This window comes from Phyllobates terribilis, unplaced genomic scaffold, assembly GCF_046119375.1.
Source record: "Phyllobates terribilis strain yellow unplaced genomic scaffold, ASM4611937v1 Scaffold_4__5_contigs__length_816908805, whole genome shotgun sequence".
NCBI lineage: Eukaryota > Metazoa > Chordata > Amphibia > Anura > Dendrobatidae > Phyllobates > Phyllobates terribilis.
In genome coordinates, this window is record NW_027362764.1 from 759,632,137 (window position 1) to 759,652,838 (window position 20,702).

At 42.0% G+C, this 20,702-nt stretch overlaps 1 protein-coding gene across 1 annotated transcript in view; it reads left to right on the plus strand.

Moving 5' to 3' along the window:
• The window catches only part of EFR3A (EFR3 homolog A), a 163,082-nt gene that overhangs the window by 118,248 nt on the left and 24,132 nt on the right, over window positions 1–20,702 (plus strand). The window contains exons 14-19 of the mRNA XM_073679898.1: window positions 372–544; window positions 6,615–6,690; window positions 9,495–9,656; window positions 11,574–11,705; window positions 12,158–12,225; window positions 13,455–13,582. Of these exons, the coding sequence (XP_073535999.1) occupies window positions 372–544; window positions 6,615–6,690; window positions 9,495–9,656; window positions 11,574–11,705; window positions 12,158–12,225; window positions 13,455–13,582 (739 nt within the window). The remainder of the gene's footprint in view (window positions 1–371; window positions 545–6,614; window positions 6,691–9,494; window positions 9,657–11,573; window positions 11,706–12,157; window positions 12,226–13,454; window positions 13,583–20,702) is intronic.

The following is a 20,702-nucleotide window of genomic DNA, read 5'->3' on the forward strand; positions in this document are numbered from 1 at the left end:
TTCCACAAATGGTTGGAGACGGCACAGAATTCTGCCCAACTTTTACTTAGTTTCTACTATGAGGATCTGAATATGGCGGGCTAAAAAAAAACCCACTCTGATGCAAATTGGATTCTGAAGGAGAGGATTTGTTACAATGTATCGGTGCAGGTTTAATGTGTCCGCCTCATGTCACAAATCCTCCCAAATAGAAATTCTGCTCCGGTTTCCTTCCATTAATCAAAATCAATGACAGCAAGCAGATTTTCCTGACTCGGGGTCCTGACCAAATCTCGTAAGTTTGTGGGACCCCCCACTGGGCGTTTGAACATTCATTTCCTAAGCTTCCTTTTGTATAATTCGCCATAACCCTATTGGCTTTCTCTTCACAGGTGACTTCTGGTTACAAGGCGAAGAACATTGCGGCTGCCCTTCCCCCGTCATTCCTGGACCCCCTCCTGTCGCCCTCGCTTATGGAGGACTCAGAGCTGCGCCAGCTGGTGCTCGAAATACTACACAACCTTATAGATCGCCACGACAATAGAGCCAAACTCCGCGGCATCAGGTACTCGCCCGCTCGGTGCCACATGTAACCCTCTGCCTAAAAAATACAATTTGTTAACAATTTAAAAGTGCCTGTCATTACAGGTAAGAGTGCAGATGGTGGGTGCTGAGACCCCCGTCAATTGCAAGAAAGAATCTGCTCGGTAGCCCACCCACGGCTTTTCTGCAGGTGTCCGCACCAAAATGTGCAATAGCGATCTCCTCTAATTATTGCATTTTTTGCTGCGTGTGTTTGATGCATTTTTCCTCCTTTTGAAGCAGCGGAGGTTTTTTTTTGCTTTTTTTTTCTATGTATTTTACCTTTTGCACTTAGAAAAGCTATTGCATTTTTTACATACATTTTTTTTTTTAGGCTCCCGATAGACTATAGGGGAAACCCGCACAGTCCGGCTCTTATTTAGGCAGAGTTTCCATGAAATCACATCCAGCTGCTTTAACTGTTAAACACAGTGGATTTTTTTGCACACACCAAAAAGAAACCTGTCTCTGGCAACCCCCAACAGCACCATGTAAATGGCCTCCTAGTCTATGCGCTTGTGCACTGGCTAAAACTGAAAAAAAAAACTAAAACTCTAGCAGATTGCAAAAGCAAAAAAAAATTGCACGGATGCCCAGGAACCAATTTGTGGCTTTATTTTTCCCTTGTCATATTGTGATTTATTACTTTACAGAAACGGGAGAAACCTCTTTTTTTTTTTTTTTTTAAATCCTCCTTGAATATTTTGATTGTCCCTGACTAGTGATGAGCGAGCGTGATTGTTTTACCCTTTCGCCGAGCATGCTCGGGTGCTTACCGAGTATCTTCGGCGTGCTCGTATATTATGTTACAGGCTCCGCGTCTGCATGATTTACGGCTCTCAACACATGCAGGGATTGCCTGTTTGTTAGGGAATCCTCACATATGTTGAGGCTGACTAACAGCTGTAAATCAAGCAGACGCAGGGACTCGAACAAAATATATAAGAACATGCCAAAGATTCTCGGTAAGCACCCGAGCGTGCTCGGTTAAATGTTTAAACGAGCACGCTCGCTCATCACTATCCCTGACGCTTTCTCTGCTCCATTATTGGCTTAATTAAGTACATGATTGTATTTTTATTTAATGGGAAATGCTTTGCCTGTAAATACACAGCGGTGCTAATGACGGCTTATAATTATTGTGACAGTCTCATCCCTGAAGATTAAAAATGTCGCATAATTGCTAAACATGGTTATAATCACAGTCTAATATGGCAGAGCCGGCGGGTTACTCCTCCACGTAATGCAGAACTTCATGTTCTCCGGGTGTCGTCTGATCAGCTGGGGGCGGTTGTAGTATCTCTGGAGTCACCTGTAACTCCTTTGTACCTAGTTCGGTTTGCATTTGAGAGTTGTCGCCTGCATTCGGGTTTCTAGAGCCCCCAAGTATGAGCGCACCCCAAACACCTAATACCAACACCCCAACACAACCACACGCAGACTCCTCAGTGTCCCTGTTTTTTCACCCAAAATCGTGTTTTGCGTACGAGTGCTAGCCGTGTTTTTCACGGATAGCACTCGTACCTATCATAGCGAATGGGTTCACTAACATGTCCGCGAGTTTTCGAGAACCGGATGGTCCGCGCAAAATCTCGGAAACTTGTTTGATATTGATCTGAGTGTCTGATCAAAATCAGCAATTCAAGTCTACAGCGGGTGAATAAGTATTGAACACGTCACCAATTTTCAAAGTAAACCTATTTCTAAAGGTGCTATTGACATGAAATTTCTCACCAAATGTCGGTAACAGCCCATCCAATCCACACAGGTAAAGAAATCACCATAGATGTCCATACATTAAGTTATGTGTAATAATGAGAAATGACACATGGAAAAAGTATTGAACACACTTAGTGAAAATTTTTGTTGTTTCAAGACGCCTCCTGTATGGAGAAACTAGTCTCAGGCATTGCTCATGTGTGATTTTGGTCCATTCTTCCACACAAACGCTCTTCTCATCCTGAAGGTCCCATGGGCTCCTTCTATGAACTCTGAGCTTTAGTTTCTTCCATATATTTTCTATTGGATTCAGGTCCGGTGAGTGGCTGGAATATTCTAGCAGATTTATTTTCTTTCTCTGAAACCAATTGAGAGTTTCCTTGGCTGTGTGTTTGGGATCATTGTTTTGCTGAAATGTCACATCCTCGTTTCATCTTAATCATCCTTGTAGATGGCAGCAGATTTTTATCAAGAAGGTCTTGGTAAATTTGTCCATTCATCCTTCCTTCAAATATTCAAAGTATGTCAGTGCCGTATGCTGAAAAACAGCCCCACACCCATGATGTTCCCACCTACCATCTTCACTGTTGGTGTGGTGTTTTTGGAGTGATATGCAGTGCCTTTAGGCCTCCAAACATGGTGTGTATATGGCAACCAAACAATTCAATTTTGGTCTCATTTAACGACACTGTATTCTCCCAGTATTTCACAGGCTTGTCTAAATACTGTTGAGCAAGCTGTAAACGCGCTTGAACATGCTTTTTGTTCAGCAGTGGAGCCTTGCGTGGTGAGCGTGCATACAGGCCATGGAGGTTGAGGGCATTACTTATAGTTTTCTTTGAAACAGTTGTACCTGCGGAGTCCATATCTTTCTGTAGTTCTACACAGGTAGTCCTTGGCTCTTGGACAACTCTTCTGATAATTATTTTAACGCCTGTGTCTGAAATCTTGCGGGGAGCACCTGGTCGTGGCCGGTTCATGGTGAAATGATGTTCTTTCCACTTATGGATTATGGTTCCAATAGTGCGCACCGGAACCTTTAGTAATTTAGAAATTCTTCTGTAACCAATGCCATCATTATGTTTTGCAACAGCAATAATGTTGCGATGGTCTTGAGACAGTTCACTGGTTTTACCCATCGTGAGATGTCTCTTGTGTGGCACTTTGGTAATGAGACACCTTTTTCGGCCATCAGTTAAACCAGCTGATATTATTTTTTCACTAAGTGGCAGGATTGCTTTCTAATTACTGATAGATTTCAGCTGGTGTCATGACTTTCCAGGGCTTTTTGCTCCTCTTTCATCATGAGTTCAATACGTTTTCCTTGTGTCATTTCTCATTATTACACAACTTCATTTTTGGACATCTATGGTTTGATTTCTTTGCCTGTGTGGGTTGGATGGGTTGTTACTGATATCTGGTGAGAATTTCATGTGAATAGCACCTTTTAGAAAAGAGGATTTTGGGTACTCCTAATGGTGAAGGTGCTGCAGTCGGAGCAGAGGGCCGTGTTCTGACCTGAGAGCAGTTTCTTCTTGCAAGAAGAACAAGATTAGTGAATAATAATGGGGGTGGGCAGGGCGGAGCAAGACTCCCTGGAATTATGCAGTAGGCCTCAAGACAGCCAGGGACTAAATTAGAGAAGGAAACCGCTCTAGGAGGGCCAGGGAAGTGAGAGGTGCCCGAGAGTTTGGGGCCTCAGAGGAGGAGCTGCGCAGGAGGAGAGGTGCTCACCCTGGAGATTCCTGTCCTGGAGCCCCGCCACCTGGAGAACATGTTGAAGGAAGGTACCTGGTCCGGTCAGTTTCCTGACTCTTTCTTCACAGTCTAGAAGACGGCATCAGGAGCTCCGGATGAGGGCATAGCTGGGATGGGTTCCTCCCTGCATCGGTGTAGTCCCGGACATCGCAGAAGACTGCATCGGGATCCCCGGGGGGATAGATGGGGTCACTGGGAAAAAACCTCAGTCTTCCTCCCATCACCGTTTTGCTATGAAGGACGAGAGGGCTGGGGATGAGGTGGCAAGGACTCTCGATGTGTTAGGAGAGTAGGGTCCTGCCTCACAGACCAGAGAGGGTATGATGTGGATCAGAGCACACTGTTCTCTCGGTCACTTAGTTGGGAAGATGGGGTGAGCGGTTACACTCTGTTGCCCAAATAGTAGAATCTAAAAAACAAAGGAAAAAGATTAATAAAACAACAAGGGAAACTAAGGTAGAAACTGGTCAGAGCGCAGACCCCTGTCTGCCTCCTACTGACACTAAGCAAAAACTGATTAGCCTCATGCCAGTCAGTGGGTGTACCCTGCCGAGGAGGTGCCAACTTTTTTTTGCCTTGTGTCAGCCTCCTAGATTTATGGATACCTGTGCCCCCCCCCCCCTCAATGATGCAGTAGAGAAATATATTTACTTAGAATATTGGTGATGTATTCAATACTTATTTCACTCGCTGTATGGGTCCGTGAAAAAATTAGACAATGCTCGGATGCCATCCGAGTGCAGTACGATTTTCACAGACTGTTAAGAGAAGGTGGGCAAACCATTTATTTTTTTTACACATACGAGAAAAACTAATGCCAGTCGGACCTTACCCTAATGAAGATCACTGACGAAACTTGGTTGATTTTTCTCATACATGAAAAAAAAAACTGATGTGTGAATGAGGCCGAAGTTGTTCACATTCTCCTGAGGTGCCGCCCTCTCCGCAGACAGAATCCGTACTCCAATTACCTAGACACGGAGTACAGATAATGCACAAGGCCAGAGAAAGCTGGGGGTTCAAAGGTGAATTGGAAACTTTCATAACTTTCAATATTGGACACAGTAATATTAAAAAAAGAAGTTTGGTTGCTCTTTATTTCACTTTTTTCGTCACGTGCCACAAACGAATGTGGCCTGCGCAGAGAGGAGTGGGACAAGGGGGCTGGCTCAAAGTGCGTCACCAAATAGATCGATTCAACCTAGAAATTGGCCCTAAATCAAATGGCACTTCAGTACATGTATATATAACCTACAGAGATCCAGAAGTTGAAGGCGTCATAAGGAATAATACATAATCAAACTTTATTTCATCAATCTAAAATTGTTAAAAAATTTTTAAAAGGGAACAACAAGCAAACTAAACACCAGTAATAGGTAGCACCCATGAATCCCATCAAGGGAAATCATTTTCATACAGATGAGTATGTCAAACGGGAACATGGAAAGCCAGATACTATGAAGTGCATCAGTGCCACATAAGGACACACATGTCAAAATTGTATGTAAATATTCAATAGTCAAATCTTTTTAACATATAATGTATGGTGTCTCATTTAACTAGCAGCAAAAGTGGTATATCTGTCTCATTGGCTAGTGTCCAGTATAGTGCGCATAAAATCTGAGCAAACTCCTGAATAAAGATATCAGATATAGAAAAGTGCCCCGTGCAATCGATACTAGAGTCAAATCTCTCAAGGTAAGTGCCTCCTTATAAGAACCTCATAGTTCTACATACATTTATAGATTAGTACCAAAATGTAATATATATATATATAGATATCTAATAAAGCGCAAACAGTGCAATTAGCAGCATGGGTTATAGGTACACTTTTATATAGGGTATATAGCAAAGTGCCATGAATGAGAGAATAACAGAGCATAAGTGGTACAAGGCAGAGTGCCGGGGATAGAGGGTACGACCTGTTTACTGGTGTCACTGGCCCCGACGCGCGTTTCACGGTTAGCTTCTTTCAGGGGGAAGAAGCTAACCGCGAAAACGTGCGGTCGTATCCTCTATCTCCGGCACTCTGCCGTGTACTTCTTATTCTCTCATTTATGGCACTTTGTTCTATACCCTACATAAGTGTACCCATAGCCATCGATTTCACTTTATGGGATTCACAGGTGCTACCTATTATTGGTCTTTAGTCTGCTTGTTGTTCCCTTTTAGAAAAATTGTAAGAATTTTAGATTGATGAAATAAAGTTTGTTATGTATTACTCCTTATGATGGCTTCAATTTCTGGATCTTTGTAGGTTATATAAAGTTTATACACTGTCTTAACAATGGGTCTGATTTCATAATTCAGTATAAAAGTTTATTGGAAAGTTGTAGAACTTTTAATCACATGGACATAAAACACTCAACGGATTTGGTGGAGATTTTACCTTGCGCCTTGCAATCTGCAGTGAATCCACAGCAAAACTGACCCATTGCTAATGAGAAAAAAAATCTGCGCCCAATCCTGCACGGATAATATCCGCTGCTCGTACTGTACAGTGGATCATCCGGGAGGCGTGAGGATGGTACCTGCTGATCATCATGTGGCACCTGTGTCGTCTTATTACTTTTCAGGATAATCCCAGATGTCGACGACTTAAAAATTAAACGTGAGAAAATAAGTCGACAGGATGTGAGCTTCATGAAAAAGGTGAGAGATGTACACCTGCAGAAACGACATACAAGCCCCCTATAGCCCCCAAACCCATCGCCTACCCTCTCGCCATCTGCTGTGGAATACATTTTCTTGTTTTTGTTATCAGCCACTTAAGAAAGCGAAGAGAGGCTGCTCAGTGCAAGCCACATGCACATCATGCGAATATGTATATAGATATATAATGTGCATGTCTGTTATATATATATAAAAGATTCCAGTAAAAAGAAAAAAAAATGTGTGTGTATGTATATATATATATATATACAGTACAGACCAAAAGTTTGGACAGACCTTCTCATTTAAAGATTTTTCTGTATTTTCATGACTATGAAAATTGTACATTCACACTGAAGGCATCAAAACTATGAATTACCACATGTGGAATTATATACTTAACAAAAAAGTGTGAAACAACTGAAAATATGTCTTATATTCTAGGTTCTTCAAAGTAGCCACCTTTTGCTTTGATGACTGCTTTGCACACTCTTGGCATTCTCTTGATGAGCTTCAAGAGGTAGTCACCGGAAATGGTCTTCCAACAATCTTGAAGGAGTTCCCAGAGATGCTTAGCACTTGTTGGCCCTTTTGCCTTCACTCTGCGGTCCAACTCACCCCAAACCATCTCGATTGGGTTCAGGTCTGGTGACTGTGGAGGTCAGGTCATCTGGCGTAGCCCCCCATCACTCTCCTTCTTGGTCAAATAGCCCTTACACAGCCTGGAGGTGTGTTTGGGGTCATTGTCCTGTTGAAAAATAAATGATGGTCCAACTAAACGCAAACTGGATGGAATAGCATGCCGCTGCAAGATGCTGTGGTAGCCATGCTGGTTCAGTATGCCTTCAATTTTGAATAAATCCCCAACAGTGTCACCAGCAAAGCACCCCCACACCATCACACCTCCTCCTCCATGCTTCACGGTGGGAACCAGGCATGTAGAGTCCATCCGTTCACCTTTTCTGCGTCGCACAAAGACACGGTGGTTGGAACCAAAGATCTCAAATTTGGACTCATCAGACCAAAGCACAGATTTCCACTGGTCTAATGTCCATTCCTTGTGTTCTTTAGCCCAAACAAGTCTCTTCTGCTTGTTGCCTGTCCTTAGCAGTGGTTTCCTAGCAGCTATTTTACCATGAAGGCCTGCTGCACAAAGTCTCCTCTTAACAGTTGTTGTAGAGATGTGTCTGCTGCTAGAACTCTGTGTGGCATTGACCTGGTCTCTAATCTGAGCTGCTGCGATTTCTGAGGCTGGTGACTCGGATAAACTTATCCTCAGAAGTAGAGGTGACTCTTGGTCTTCCTTTCCTGGGGCTGTCCTCATGTGAGCCAGTTTCTTTGTAGCGCTTGATGGTTTTTGCAACTGCACTTGGGGACACTTTCAAAGTTTACCCAATTTTTCGGACTGACTGACCTTCATTTCTTAAAGTAATGATGGCCACTCGTTTTTCTTTACTTAGCTGCTTTTTTCTTGCCATAATACAAATTCTAACAGTCTATTCAGTAGGACTATCAGCTGTGTATCCACCTGACTTCTGCACAACACAACTGAAGGACCCAACCCCATTTATAAGGCAAGAAATCCCACTTATTAAACCTGACAGGGCACACCTGTGAAGTGAAAACCATTTCCAGTGACTACCTCTTGAAGCTCATCAAGAGAATGCCAAGAGTGTGCAAAGCAGTCATCAAAGCAAAAGGTGGCTACTTTGAAGAACCTAGAATATAAGACATATTTTCAGTTGTTTCACACTTTTTTGTTCAGTATATAATTCCACATGTGGTAATTCATAGTTTTGATGCCTTCAGTGTGAATGTACAATTTTCATAGTCATGAAAATACAGAAAAATCTTTAAATGAGAAGGTGTGTCCAAACTTTTGGTCTGTACTATATACACACACACACACACACACACACACACACACACACACACACACATTTTATTTATTTATTTTTTATATATATTTATTTATCATAAAGTCATAAGGCAAAAAATGCTTTTTAGCCTCCCAAAAATGCATTTAAGTAAGAATAAAAAAAAGTCCTCATTTCCAGTAAGAAATATATATATATAATTTTTAAAAAAAATTTTACTGTAATTTTTTTTTTATTTTTACTTAAATGCATTTTTGAGGACTAAAAAGCATTTTTTTGCCTTAGTCTACTTTTATCATAAAATCATAAGGCTATTATTATTATTATTATTTATTATTATAGCACCATTAATTCCATGGCGCTTTACATGTTTAAAAGGGGTATACATAGCAATAGTATTTGTACGGTTTGGTTTCTACATCCTCTATGTATCAGTGTCTGCAGAATATGTTTCCTTCCCATCAGTGCGCTTGTTCTGATGGCATAGTCTGTAACACTTACTCTCTTTTCTTCTGAACCATCTTCTACACTGATATATGACAACATCAAAGTTGAAATGTCAGCTTGTCGTTAGCTTAGTTGGGGAGTATAAAGTAGTGTAGAATCTGCTTTCTAACTGGTACCTCCTCTTCCTGCTGCGGTCTGTCCCCTGTGCTTTTTACTGCAGCTCTGCTTGTTCTGATCAAGAGGTCACTATGATCGGAGGCTCCAGCTTTGGTGCATAGTCTGAAGTAGTCATTAATAGACCTCTTGTATCTTAGTTTTAGGCTGCCACTCTGTTAGTCCACCGTGCTTTTTACTGCAGCTCTGCTTTCTGTATGCACAAGCTCAGTGAGCGTTCACATGTAACAATCGGCTTCTATACAAGTATGGCGTCTGGTGTCTTCAGCGTACGACATATTAACTAGTGGACATGTCTGTGTGCAGCACGGCCAGCAGCTGTACCGCCACATATATCTGGGCTGCAAAGAAGAGGACAACGTACAGAAGAACTACGAGCTGCTGTACACGGCCCTGGCACTGGTGACCATCGAGCTGGCCAACGAAGAAGTGGTGATCGACCTCATACGGGTGGCTGTTGCATTGCAGGTGCGGTTATGGTGGTGGGGGTGTTTTTTTTTTTGTTTGTTTTTTTTATTGTTTTTCTTTTTACTCACAAAGTGTAGATTTGGTTTTATTCCTTTTCTTAGAATAAAGTAAATGTCCACCGCTGAAAAACATTTTTTTTATGTATCTATAAATCTGCACTCGTTAGAGTATTTCTTCCCATCTTCATAGATGGATATTGTCGGATAGTTCTTGTAAAAACAAGCACTTTTGCAATTTACTACTTGTTAAAATTTGCAGCCGTTCTTTCATTTTTGTTTACAACTCGTTGCCTAGGAAACCGACCACCGCTGATATCTAGCTTGGTCGGTCTCCAAGACAACGAGCTGTAAACAAAAGAAATATGGAAATATCTCAAGAACGGCTGAAAATTTTAACGAGCAGTAAATTGCAAAATTGGTCGTATTTATAAGCACTAAGCGACAATAAATTTCTTAATGTATCCTTATAGCGGTCATAGCTTTTATCCTTCTGATACGAAGCTCCAAATCTCCTGCGTAGATCAAAATTGCAATATTTTCTGTTTTCCAGCTGCCCCCACTAAAAGGGAACTTTAGAAGTTTATTACATACTGGGGCAAATGTATGAAAACTTTCTAAGGGCTTGTTCACACCTAACGTTTTTGATGGATTTATTGCATGCAGAAAAAAAAAAAAACTCAGTTTTACAGTATCTGCAAAATGGATGAGATTTCTAAAATATCATTCACACACTGCATTTTTTTTTCCTTTACATTAAATTTTTTTTTTTTTTTTTTTTTACTAAAACGCAGCATGTCAATTCAGTCGCATTTTTACTGCAGTATTTCCTCATTTGAGATCAAAATGGCAAAACACGAAAAAGAAACGCATCAAAAACGCGCGTCATGCTGCATTTTTCTTTTTTGCAGCCTGCATCTTTCATGCAGAAAAAAAAACTGCAACCAAAAAAAAAAAAGCTACATGTGAACATACTGGAATTTGTGATCAGGGTACATTTTAGAGGGGGGCTTTTCAACAAGACTGGCGTTCATTTGCCGCTGGCTGCGCCTATTTCACATTATATTGACTTTGGCTCATCGCTGGAATAGATTTCTGGTGGAAATTTATAGTAAACCATGGCGTGTCTAGTTTAACCACGCCCCTGCCACTAAGCTCCACCCTCTTTATGGAAACACGTCGGGGTCATTGTAAAGTCACAATGCATTGGTGCAAAGATTTGTGGCTTTTACTTGCCAGATAAAAAGCTAAAGAATCCCCCATCCAAATAGAAACTCTTGAAATGTGCCCAAATGTATTAGTGGCACAAGGCTAACTCTACACTACTTATTATTTAGCTTACTCCAGAAAGTCACACTAATAAGTTGACGCGATTTTGGGTTACTTTGGCGCATCTTAGACCACTCCCTTGTCGATCAAGGCACAGAAATTGTCCAACACATATATGTGATGCAAGACCGGTAGGACAGATTTTTGAGCGCTTTTAGTATTCCGCTGTCCGTTCCTCTATTACTGAGAAATCAGCGTTTGAATTGATATGTAAATGATACTGAAGAGCTATGGTAGATCTGAAGCCTCCGTCACTCCAGCTCTATTCCCAGCCCAGCACCGGCTCCTACTGCTGTTTGACTAACTGATCCTTTGCCTGAAGTGACACAGCGTAGAGGCTCTCCGTCAAGCAGGAGGAGGCAGAGCTGGGCTGGTAATAGAGCTGGAGTGACGGAGGCTTTGGATCTACCACAGCTCTTCAGCCTTATTTGCATATGAATTCAAACATTGATTTTTCAGTAACAAAGGAGCGGACTGGCCAGGTAAAGGTATTGCTGGACAAATTCTCTTTGAAAGAGCTAAAAGTGCATATAAATAGGTTGGGGTATAAAATCTTTAACCCACACGACTCCTCCTGATATTCTTCCTATAGGACCTGGCAATCACAAACGAGGACAACCTGCAGATGTTCAGCCGCTGCAGCATCATGGCTCTGGTCGCAGCATATCTCAACTTCCTCAGCCAAATGATTGCAGTTCCCGCATTTTGCCAGCATGTCAGCAAGGTAATGTTCTGGATTTGTAAACTTTATTTTATTTATATTTATTAAAAAATAAAAAAAAAGAATCACCATTTTCAGACAAACCACACCCCATCCCATTAAGCCATGCCTCCTTTCGAGTGAAGCACAAACCGTGCCATTACAGGGATTTTTGGCCTTGGGGTACAAGTCTGCAGTCACTTTATGCAGACCGTATGTGATTTGCATCATTCCGGCCACATTCCAACTAGTGAACGAAGCCACGCACGTCTAGTCGGCATGTGTCCAAATATATGCAAATCATACTTGCAGTCATGCTCCCGGCACCAGACTTTTATCCTAAGGCCAAACAACCCCTTTAACAATTAATAAATAGATCTAAAACCAAATGTGACAACTTACATAAAAATTATTAGACCCTTCTATCATGATCCTTTTTTTCTTACTATTGAGTGTGGTCTTCTTTTATTCCACAGGTCATAGAAACGAGAAACATGGAGGCCCCTTACTTCTTACCAGAAGTCCTGTTTAAGGATAAGTGCAGGTAATATGTTATTGGGAATATTGATCTTCCTTCTGTCAGACAGTGACCGTAACCCAAAAAACTCATGGAAGTTAGAGATTCTTGACCGCCTCCCAACCAGGCGATGTTTTTTTTTATTTATGCTCATTCGTTTATTCCTCTACTTACATGAGTGATAATTTCTTTCTTTTTCTGTTTACACAGCTGTATGAAGGCTTATTGTTATGGGACCAGTTGTAGTTTTTAATAAAACCCTTAAAAATAACCTGATAACCTAATCCTCCAGATCAGTATGACTACGGCAATACCAAAATTGTATATATTATTTTTTTTTTTATTTTTGCTTACTTTTTAAAACTTTTGGAAAATTCTAAAAAAGAAAATAAATAAAAGTTTGGTCCGTGTCACCATTTTTTTTTTTTTTTTTTTTGTCATTTCAGTTGATGGTTTTCAGGTTTTTTTTTTTTGCATCCTCGACAAGTTGATGTTTTTATTGATACCACTTTGGCGTACATACAACATTTTTGTCTCTTTTTGTTTCATTTTATTTTTTTTTTTTTGGTTTAAGAAGATGTGGCAACCCAAAAAAATCGTTTTTTTTTTGCATTTAATTTTTCTCTTTACGCCATTAATTATCTTTTGATCTGACTTTCTTTTTTTTTTAAAGTGGAAAAAGTTGGGTGATTCATAGGAGGACTAGGGTGGCAGCCATGGGGCCCTTCAAACATTGGCACTCCACAACTCATCGAGCCGTTTAAATGCCGCTTTCAGTGAATGGCAGAGGCATCTAAATGGTTAAATAGCAGCAATCTGAGCACGCTCCAGGCACTGCTGTTACAGAAAGATGCCGGCTGTCTGACACAGCTGCCACCACAAGGGGAAACGTATGCTTTGTTTGTTTTTTGTTTTTTTTACTACAAGTATGGTAAAGTACGGTGCTGAGATCCCTCTAGTGGTGGACGCATGCAGGGGCTCAGGTGTTGTTGGGCCTGCTGCCACCACTAGGGGGAGCATATTGTTTTTCTTTACTACAGGTATGGTAAAGTAAGCTGCTGAGCCCCCTCCAGTGGTGATCGCATGCAGGGGCTCAGCCGGCATCGCTCAGAAATCCATGTGTTACTAAATAACATGAGTCGCGTGAGATTTTCTTCTCGATTCAAGTCTAAATTCAGAAGAGCGTTCCTGCGAGATTTGCCGTCTGTATCCTATCTGTGCACTCATATGCTCTGTACTAAATTGACTCTCTTCAGTCTTCCGAAATCGCTGGACAAGCACGATAAGAACGTCTTCTTCCTGACCAATAAGGTAGTGGAGTCCCTCGGAGGCAGCGGATATGGAGTGGAGAGATTATCAGTCCCTTACGTACCGCAGGTGACAGGTAAGATCAGAACTTCATCCGTCGGAGCCATAATGTGCTGATTAATTCTCAGTATATCTGTACGCAGGTAGAGTTCAGGGTTTCTGATGCAGAACTTACTGTATACTGTTTATGCATTGAATTCTATAGGAAAACTGTATGCGCAGAGCTCCCTCTAGTGGTGGATTCAAATGGTCAGAATATTGTTTTCTGATACATCATTGGAGGGGGGACAGGAACTATTAGAATAAAAAAATTGCCTTTTCCTATGCAGATTATACCCAGCCCACAAATACTGAGATAATCCATTTTAGCTTGGTGTCAGTAGGAGGCAGACAGAGAATCGGAGTAAGGTGGTGCCACAAAAGTGGCAAAACAAAAGTGACAATAATGAAATTTCAATGTCATTTTTTAAAAAAAAAATGAAATGTAAAGAGGCATGACCACAAGTGCCGCCATTTTATGACTGGGGCAGCTGCTCTATTACGGCCCGGGTTACTGAGTGGTTTTTGCCCATGCTATATTCATGCTGGCAGGTGACTAGTCACACAGCACGACCCAACTTTTTACTATGCACAGTGCAGTGCCATTCTGACATGCAATGGATACCAGTAGCGTCCATCCAGTTCTGGTGGAAAGAGTGGCTCTGATGGTAAATGAAGCTTTAAAAAGGCTGTCCGACAAAAACAAGTTAACCGTAGGGGTCCAACTGATGGGACCCGCACAGATCGGCAGAATGGGGATTTTTTTTATCCCCTTTAAAAATACAGCGGCAGGTCAGATGCTCAACCGCTGCTTCATTCATTTTATATGGGGCTGTCGGAAAAAGCCAAGCATGGGCATGGAGCGGCGGTTGAGCATGGGCATGGAGCGGCGGTTGAGCATGGGCACGGAGCGGCGGTTGAGCATGGGCACGGAGCGGCGGTTGAGCATGGTCACGGAGCGGCGGTTGAGCATGGTCACGGAGCGGCGGTTGAGCATGGTCACGGAGCGGCGGTTGAGCATGGGCACGGAGCGGCGGTTGAGCATGGGCACGGAGCGGCGGTTGAGCATGGGCACGGAGCGGCGGTTGAGCATGGGCACTAATGGGGATAAAACTTTTCTAAACTGTGGATCCAAGCAGGTGGAATTGCAACAATCTATAAGTTATCAACTATCCCTTTAAGGAGGTATTCCCGTCTATTCCACGCTGATCTCCAGGGCCCACGCTGATCCAGTGACTAGTTCATGGGTTACTTATAACAGAATGTCCTCTTAAGACTTCTTAATAACTTTTTTTTTTCTCCCTTTGCTCCATAGAAGTGAATGGAAATATTTTAAAAAGCAGGTGCTCATGTGACCCCCATGACAACACTTCCTTTACGCTGGAGATTCTTTGTTGTCATAGGGTGATTGAGAGGATTTCAACCACTCATATCACTGCCCACACATATACAATTACCATTGTGATCCAGATGGCGATATCGATCTACTCCGAGGCTGGATCTCTTCTGTTTTTGTTATTGCGCTTCCTAACACTCGAGTCCTTTTATCCTCTGCGGTTTAATTTGTAGCAGACATTACTCCGCTGATCTCCACAAGGACGGTTATATATGAATATACATTATATATATATATATATATATATATATATATATATATATATATATATATATATATATATATATATATATATATATATATATATATATATATACACATACTATGGTGTCACCGGGGACGGGACATCTCCAGCTAAACACACAGTGTGACAAGCAGCGACCTTCCCGGCAGCTCTGAGCCCCGGCCGCCTCTGTGCTGTATCCACGTTGTCTGCAGTTGTTAGCATCTGATGGATTATCCAGAGCAGATCCCATGGGCAGAATACACTTACTGGGGTCTGCAAGGGACAGACGCAGGGACGTCCGCGAGCCCAGCTTGACTTCATAAGTTTTTACTTTTGTAAATCAGAAAATAAAAATGAAAATTACATGAACTTAAAGGAGAATTTCACCTTATACAGAATGTAACTCCGAATAAGTAACGTAATGTATGTACACAGTGACTGCACCAGCAGAATAGTGAGTGCAGCTCTGGAGTATAATACAGGATGTAACTCAGGATCAGTACAGGATCAGTAATGTAAGGTATGTACACAGTGACTGCACCAGCAGAATAGTGAGTGCAGCTCTGGAGTATAATACAGGATGTAACTCAGGATCAGTAATGTAATGTATGTACACAGTAACTCCACCAGCAGAATAGTGAGTGCAGCTCTGGAGTATAATACAGGATGTAACTCAGGATCAGTACAGGATCAGTAATGTAATATATGTACACAGTGACTGCACCAGCAGAATAGTGAGTGCAGCTCTGGAGTATAATACAGGAGGTAACTCAGGATCAGTACAGGATCAGTAATGTATGTACACAGTGACTGCACCAGCAGAATAGTGAGTGCAGCTCTGGAGTATAATACAGGAGGTAACTCAGGATCAGTAATGTAATGTATGTACACAGTGACTCCACCAGCAGAATAGTGAGTGCAGCTCTGGGGTATAATACAGGATGTAACTCACGATCAGTACAGGATCAGTAATGTAATATATGTTCACAGTGACTGCACAAGCAGAATAGTGAGTGCAGCTCTGGAGTATAATACAGGATGTAACTCAGGATCAGTAATGTAATGTATGTACACAGTGACTCCACCAGCAGAATAGTGAGTGCAGCTCTGGAGTATAATACAGGATGTAACTCAGGATCAGTAATGTAATGTATGTACACAGTGACTCCACCAGCAGAATAGTGAGTGCAGCTCTGGGGTAAAATACAGGACGTAACTCAGGATCAGTAATGTAATGTATGTACACAGTGACTGCACCAGCATAATAGTGAGCGCAGCTCTGGAGTATAATACAGGATGTAACTCAGGATCAGTACAGGATCAGTAATGTAATGTGTGTACACAGTGACTGCACCAGCAGAATAGTGAGTGCAGCTCTGGGGTATAATACAGGATGTAACTCAGGATCAGTACATGATCAGTAATGTATATACACAGTGACTGCACCAGCAGGATAGTGAGTGCAGCTCTGGAGTATAATACAGGATGTAACTCAGGATCAGTGCAGGATCAGTAATGTAATGTGTGTACACAGTGACTGCACCAGCAGAATAGTGAGTGCAGCTCTGGAGTATAATACAGGATGTAACTCAGGATCAGTACAGGATCAGTAATGCATATACACAGTGACTGCACCAGCAGAATAGTGAGTGCAGCTCTGGAGTATAATACAGGATGTAACTCAGGATCAGTAATGTAATGTATGTACACAGTAACTCCACCAGCAGAATAGTGAGTGCAGCTCTGGAGTATAATACAGGATGTAACTCAGGATCAGTGCAAGATCAGTAATGTAATGTATGTACACAGTGACTGCACCAGCAGAATAGTGAGTGCAGCTCTGGAGTATAATACAGGATGTAACTCAGGATCAGTACAGGATCAGTAATGTAATGTATGTACACAGTGACTACACCAGCAGAATAGTGAGTGCAGCTCTGGAGTATAATACAGGAGGTAACTCAGGATCAGTACAGGATCAGTAATGTAATGTATGTACACAGTGACTCCACCAGCAGAATAGTGAGTGCAGCTCTGGGGTATAATACAGGACGTAACTCAGGATCAGTAATGTAATGTATGTACACAGTGACTGCACCAGAAGAATAGTGAGTGCAGCTCTGGAGTATAATACAGGATGTAACTCAGGATCAGTACAGGATCAGTAATGTAATGTATGTACACAGTGACTGCACCAGCAGAATAGTGAGCGCAGCTCTGGAGTATAATACAGCATGTAACTCAGGATCAGTACAGGATCAGTAATGTAATGTGTGTACACAGTGACTGCACCAGCAGAATAGTGAGTGCAGCTCTGGGGTATAATACAGGATGTAACTCAGGATCAGTACAGGATCAGTAATGTAATGTATGTACACAGTGACTCCACCAGCAGAATAGTGAGTGAAGCTCTGGGGTATAATAGAGGACGTAACTCAGGATCAGTAATGTAATGTATGTACACAGTGACTGCACCAGAAGAATAGTGAGTGCAGCTCTGGAGTATAATACAGGATGTAACTCAGGATCAGTAATGTAATGTATGTACACAGTGACTGCACCAGCAGAATAGTGAGTGCAGCTCTGGAGTATAATACAGGATGTAACTCAGGATCAGTACAGGATCAGTAATGTAATGTATGTACACAGTGACTGCACCAGCAGAATAGTGAGTGCAGCTCTGGAGTATAATACAGCATGTAACTCAGGATCAGTGCAGGATCAGTAATGTAATGTATGTACACAGTGACTGCACCAGCAGAATAGTGAGCGCAGCTCTGGAGTATAATACAGCATGTAACTCAAGATCAGTACAGGATCAGTAATGTAATGTGTGTACACAGTGACTGCACCAGCAGAATAGTGAGTGCAGCTCTGGGGTATAATACAGGATGTAACTCAGGATCAGTACATGATCAGTAATGTAATGTACACAGTGACTGCACCAGCAGGATAGTGAATGCAGCTCTGGAGTATAATACAGGATGTAACTCAGGATCAGTGCAGGATCAGTATTGTAATGTGTGTACACAGTGACTACACCAGCAGAATAGTGAGTGCAGCTCTGGAGTATAATACAGGATGTAACTCAGGATCAGTACAGGATCAGTAATGTATATACACAGTGACTGCACCAGCAGGATAGTGAATGCAGCTCTGGGGTATAATACAGGATGTAACTCAGGATCAGTAATGTAATGTATGTACACAGTGACTCCACCAGCAGAATAGTGAGTGCAGCTCTGGAGTATAATACAGGATGTAACTCAGGATCAGTACAGGATCAGTGCAGGATCAGTAATGTATATACACAGTGACTGCACCAGCAGAATAGTGAGTGCAGCTCTGGAGTATAATACAGGATGTAACTCAGGATCAGTAATGTAATGTATGTACACAGTTACTCCACCAGCAGAATAGTGAGTGCAGCTCTGGAGTATAATACAGGATGTAACTCAGGATCAGTAATGTAATGTATGTACACAGTGACTGCACCAGCAGAATAGTGAGTGCAGCTCTGGAGTATAATACAGGATGTAACTCAGGATCAGTACAGGATCAGTAATGTAATGTATGTACACAGTTACTCCACCAGCAGAATAGTGAGTGCAGCTCTGGAGTATAATACAGGATGTAACTCCGGATCAGTGCAGGATCAGTAATGTAATGTATGTACACAGTGACTGCACCAGCAGAATAGTGAGTGCAGCTCTGGGGTATAATACAGGATGTAACTCAGGATCAGTGCAGGATCAGTAATGTAATGTATGTACACAGTGACTGCACCAGCAGAATAGTGAGTGCAGCTCTGGGGTATAATACAGGATGTAACTCAGGATCAGTAATGTAATGTATGTACACAGTTACTCCACCAGCAGAATAGTGAGTGCAGCTCTGGAGTATAATACAGGATGTAACTCCGGATCAGTGCAGGATCAGTAATGTAATGTATGTACACAGTGACTGCACCAGCCGAATAGTGAGTGCAGCTCTGGGGTATAATACAGGATGTAACTCAGGATCAGTACAGGATCAGTAATGTAATGTATGTACACAGTGACTGAACCAGTGGAATAGTGAGTGCAGCTCCGGGGTATAATACAGGATGTAACTCCGGATCAGTGCAGGATCAGTAATGTAATGTATGTACACAGTGACTGCACCAGCAGAATAGTGAGTGCAGCTCTGGGGTATATTACAGGATGTAACTCAGGATCAGTAATGTAATGTATGTACACAGTGACTGCACCAGCAGAATAGTGAGTGCAGCTCTGGGGTATAATACAGGATGTAACTCAGGATCAGTACAGGATCAGTAATGTAATGTATGTACACAGTTACTCCACCAGCAGAATAGTGAGTGCAGCTCTGGAGTATAATACAGGATATAACTCAGGATCAGTAATGTAATGTATGTACATATTGACTGCACCAGCAGAATAGTGAGTGCAGCTCTGGAGTATAATACAGGATGTAACTCAGGATCAGTACAGGATCAGTAATGTAAGGTATGTACACAGTGACTGCACCAGCAGAATAGTGAGTGCAGCTCTGGAGTATAATACAGGATGTAACTCAGGATCAGTAATGTAATGTATGTACACAGTAACTCCACCAGCAGAATAGTGAGTGCAGCTCTGGAGTATAATACAGGATGTAACTCAGGATCAGTACAGGATCAGTAATGTAATGTATGTACACAGTGACTGCACCAGCAGAATAGTGAGTGCAGCTCTGGAGTATAATACAGGAGGTAACTCAGGATCAGTACAGGATCAGTAATGTATGTACACAGTGACTGCACCAGCAGAATAGTGAGTGCAGCTCTGGAGTATAATACAGGAGGTAACTCAGGATCAGTAATGTAATGTATGTACACAGTGACTCCACCAGCAGAATAGTGAGTGCAGCTCTGGGGTATAATACAGGATGTAACTCACGATCAGTACAGGATCAGTAATGTAATATATGTTCACAGTGACTGCACAAGCAGAATAGTGAGTGCAGCTCTGGAGTATAATACAGGATGTAACTCAGGATCAGTAATGTAATGTATGTACACAGTGACTCCACCAGCAGAATAGTGAGTGCAGCTCTGGAGTATAATACAGGATGTAACTCAGGATCAGTAATGTAATGTATGTACACAGTGACTCCACCAGCAGAATAGTGAGTGCAGCTCTGGGGTATAATACAGGACGTAACTCAGGATCAGTAATGTAATGTATGTACACAGTGACTGCACCAGCATAATAGTGAGCGCAGCTCTGGAGTATAATACAGGATGTAACTCAGGATCAGTACAGGATCAGTAATGTAATGTGTGTACACAGTGACTGCACCAGCAGAATAGTGAGTGCAGCTCTGGGGTATAATACAGGATGTAACTCAGGATCAGTGCAGGATCAGTAATGTAATGTATGTACACAGTGACTGCACCAGCAGAATAGTGAGTGCAGCTCTGGGGTATAATACAGGATGTAACTCAGGATCAGTAATGTAATGTATGTACACAGTTACTCCACCAGCAGAATA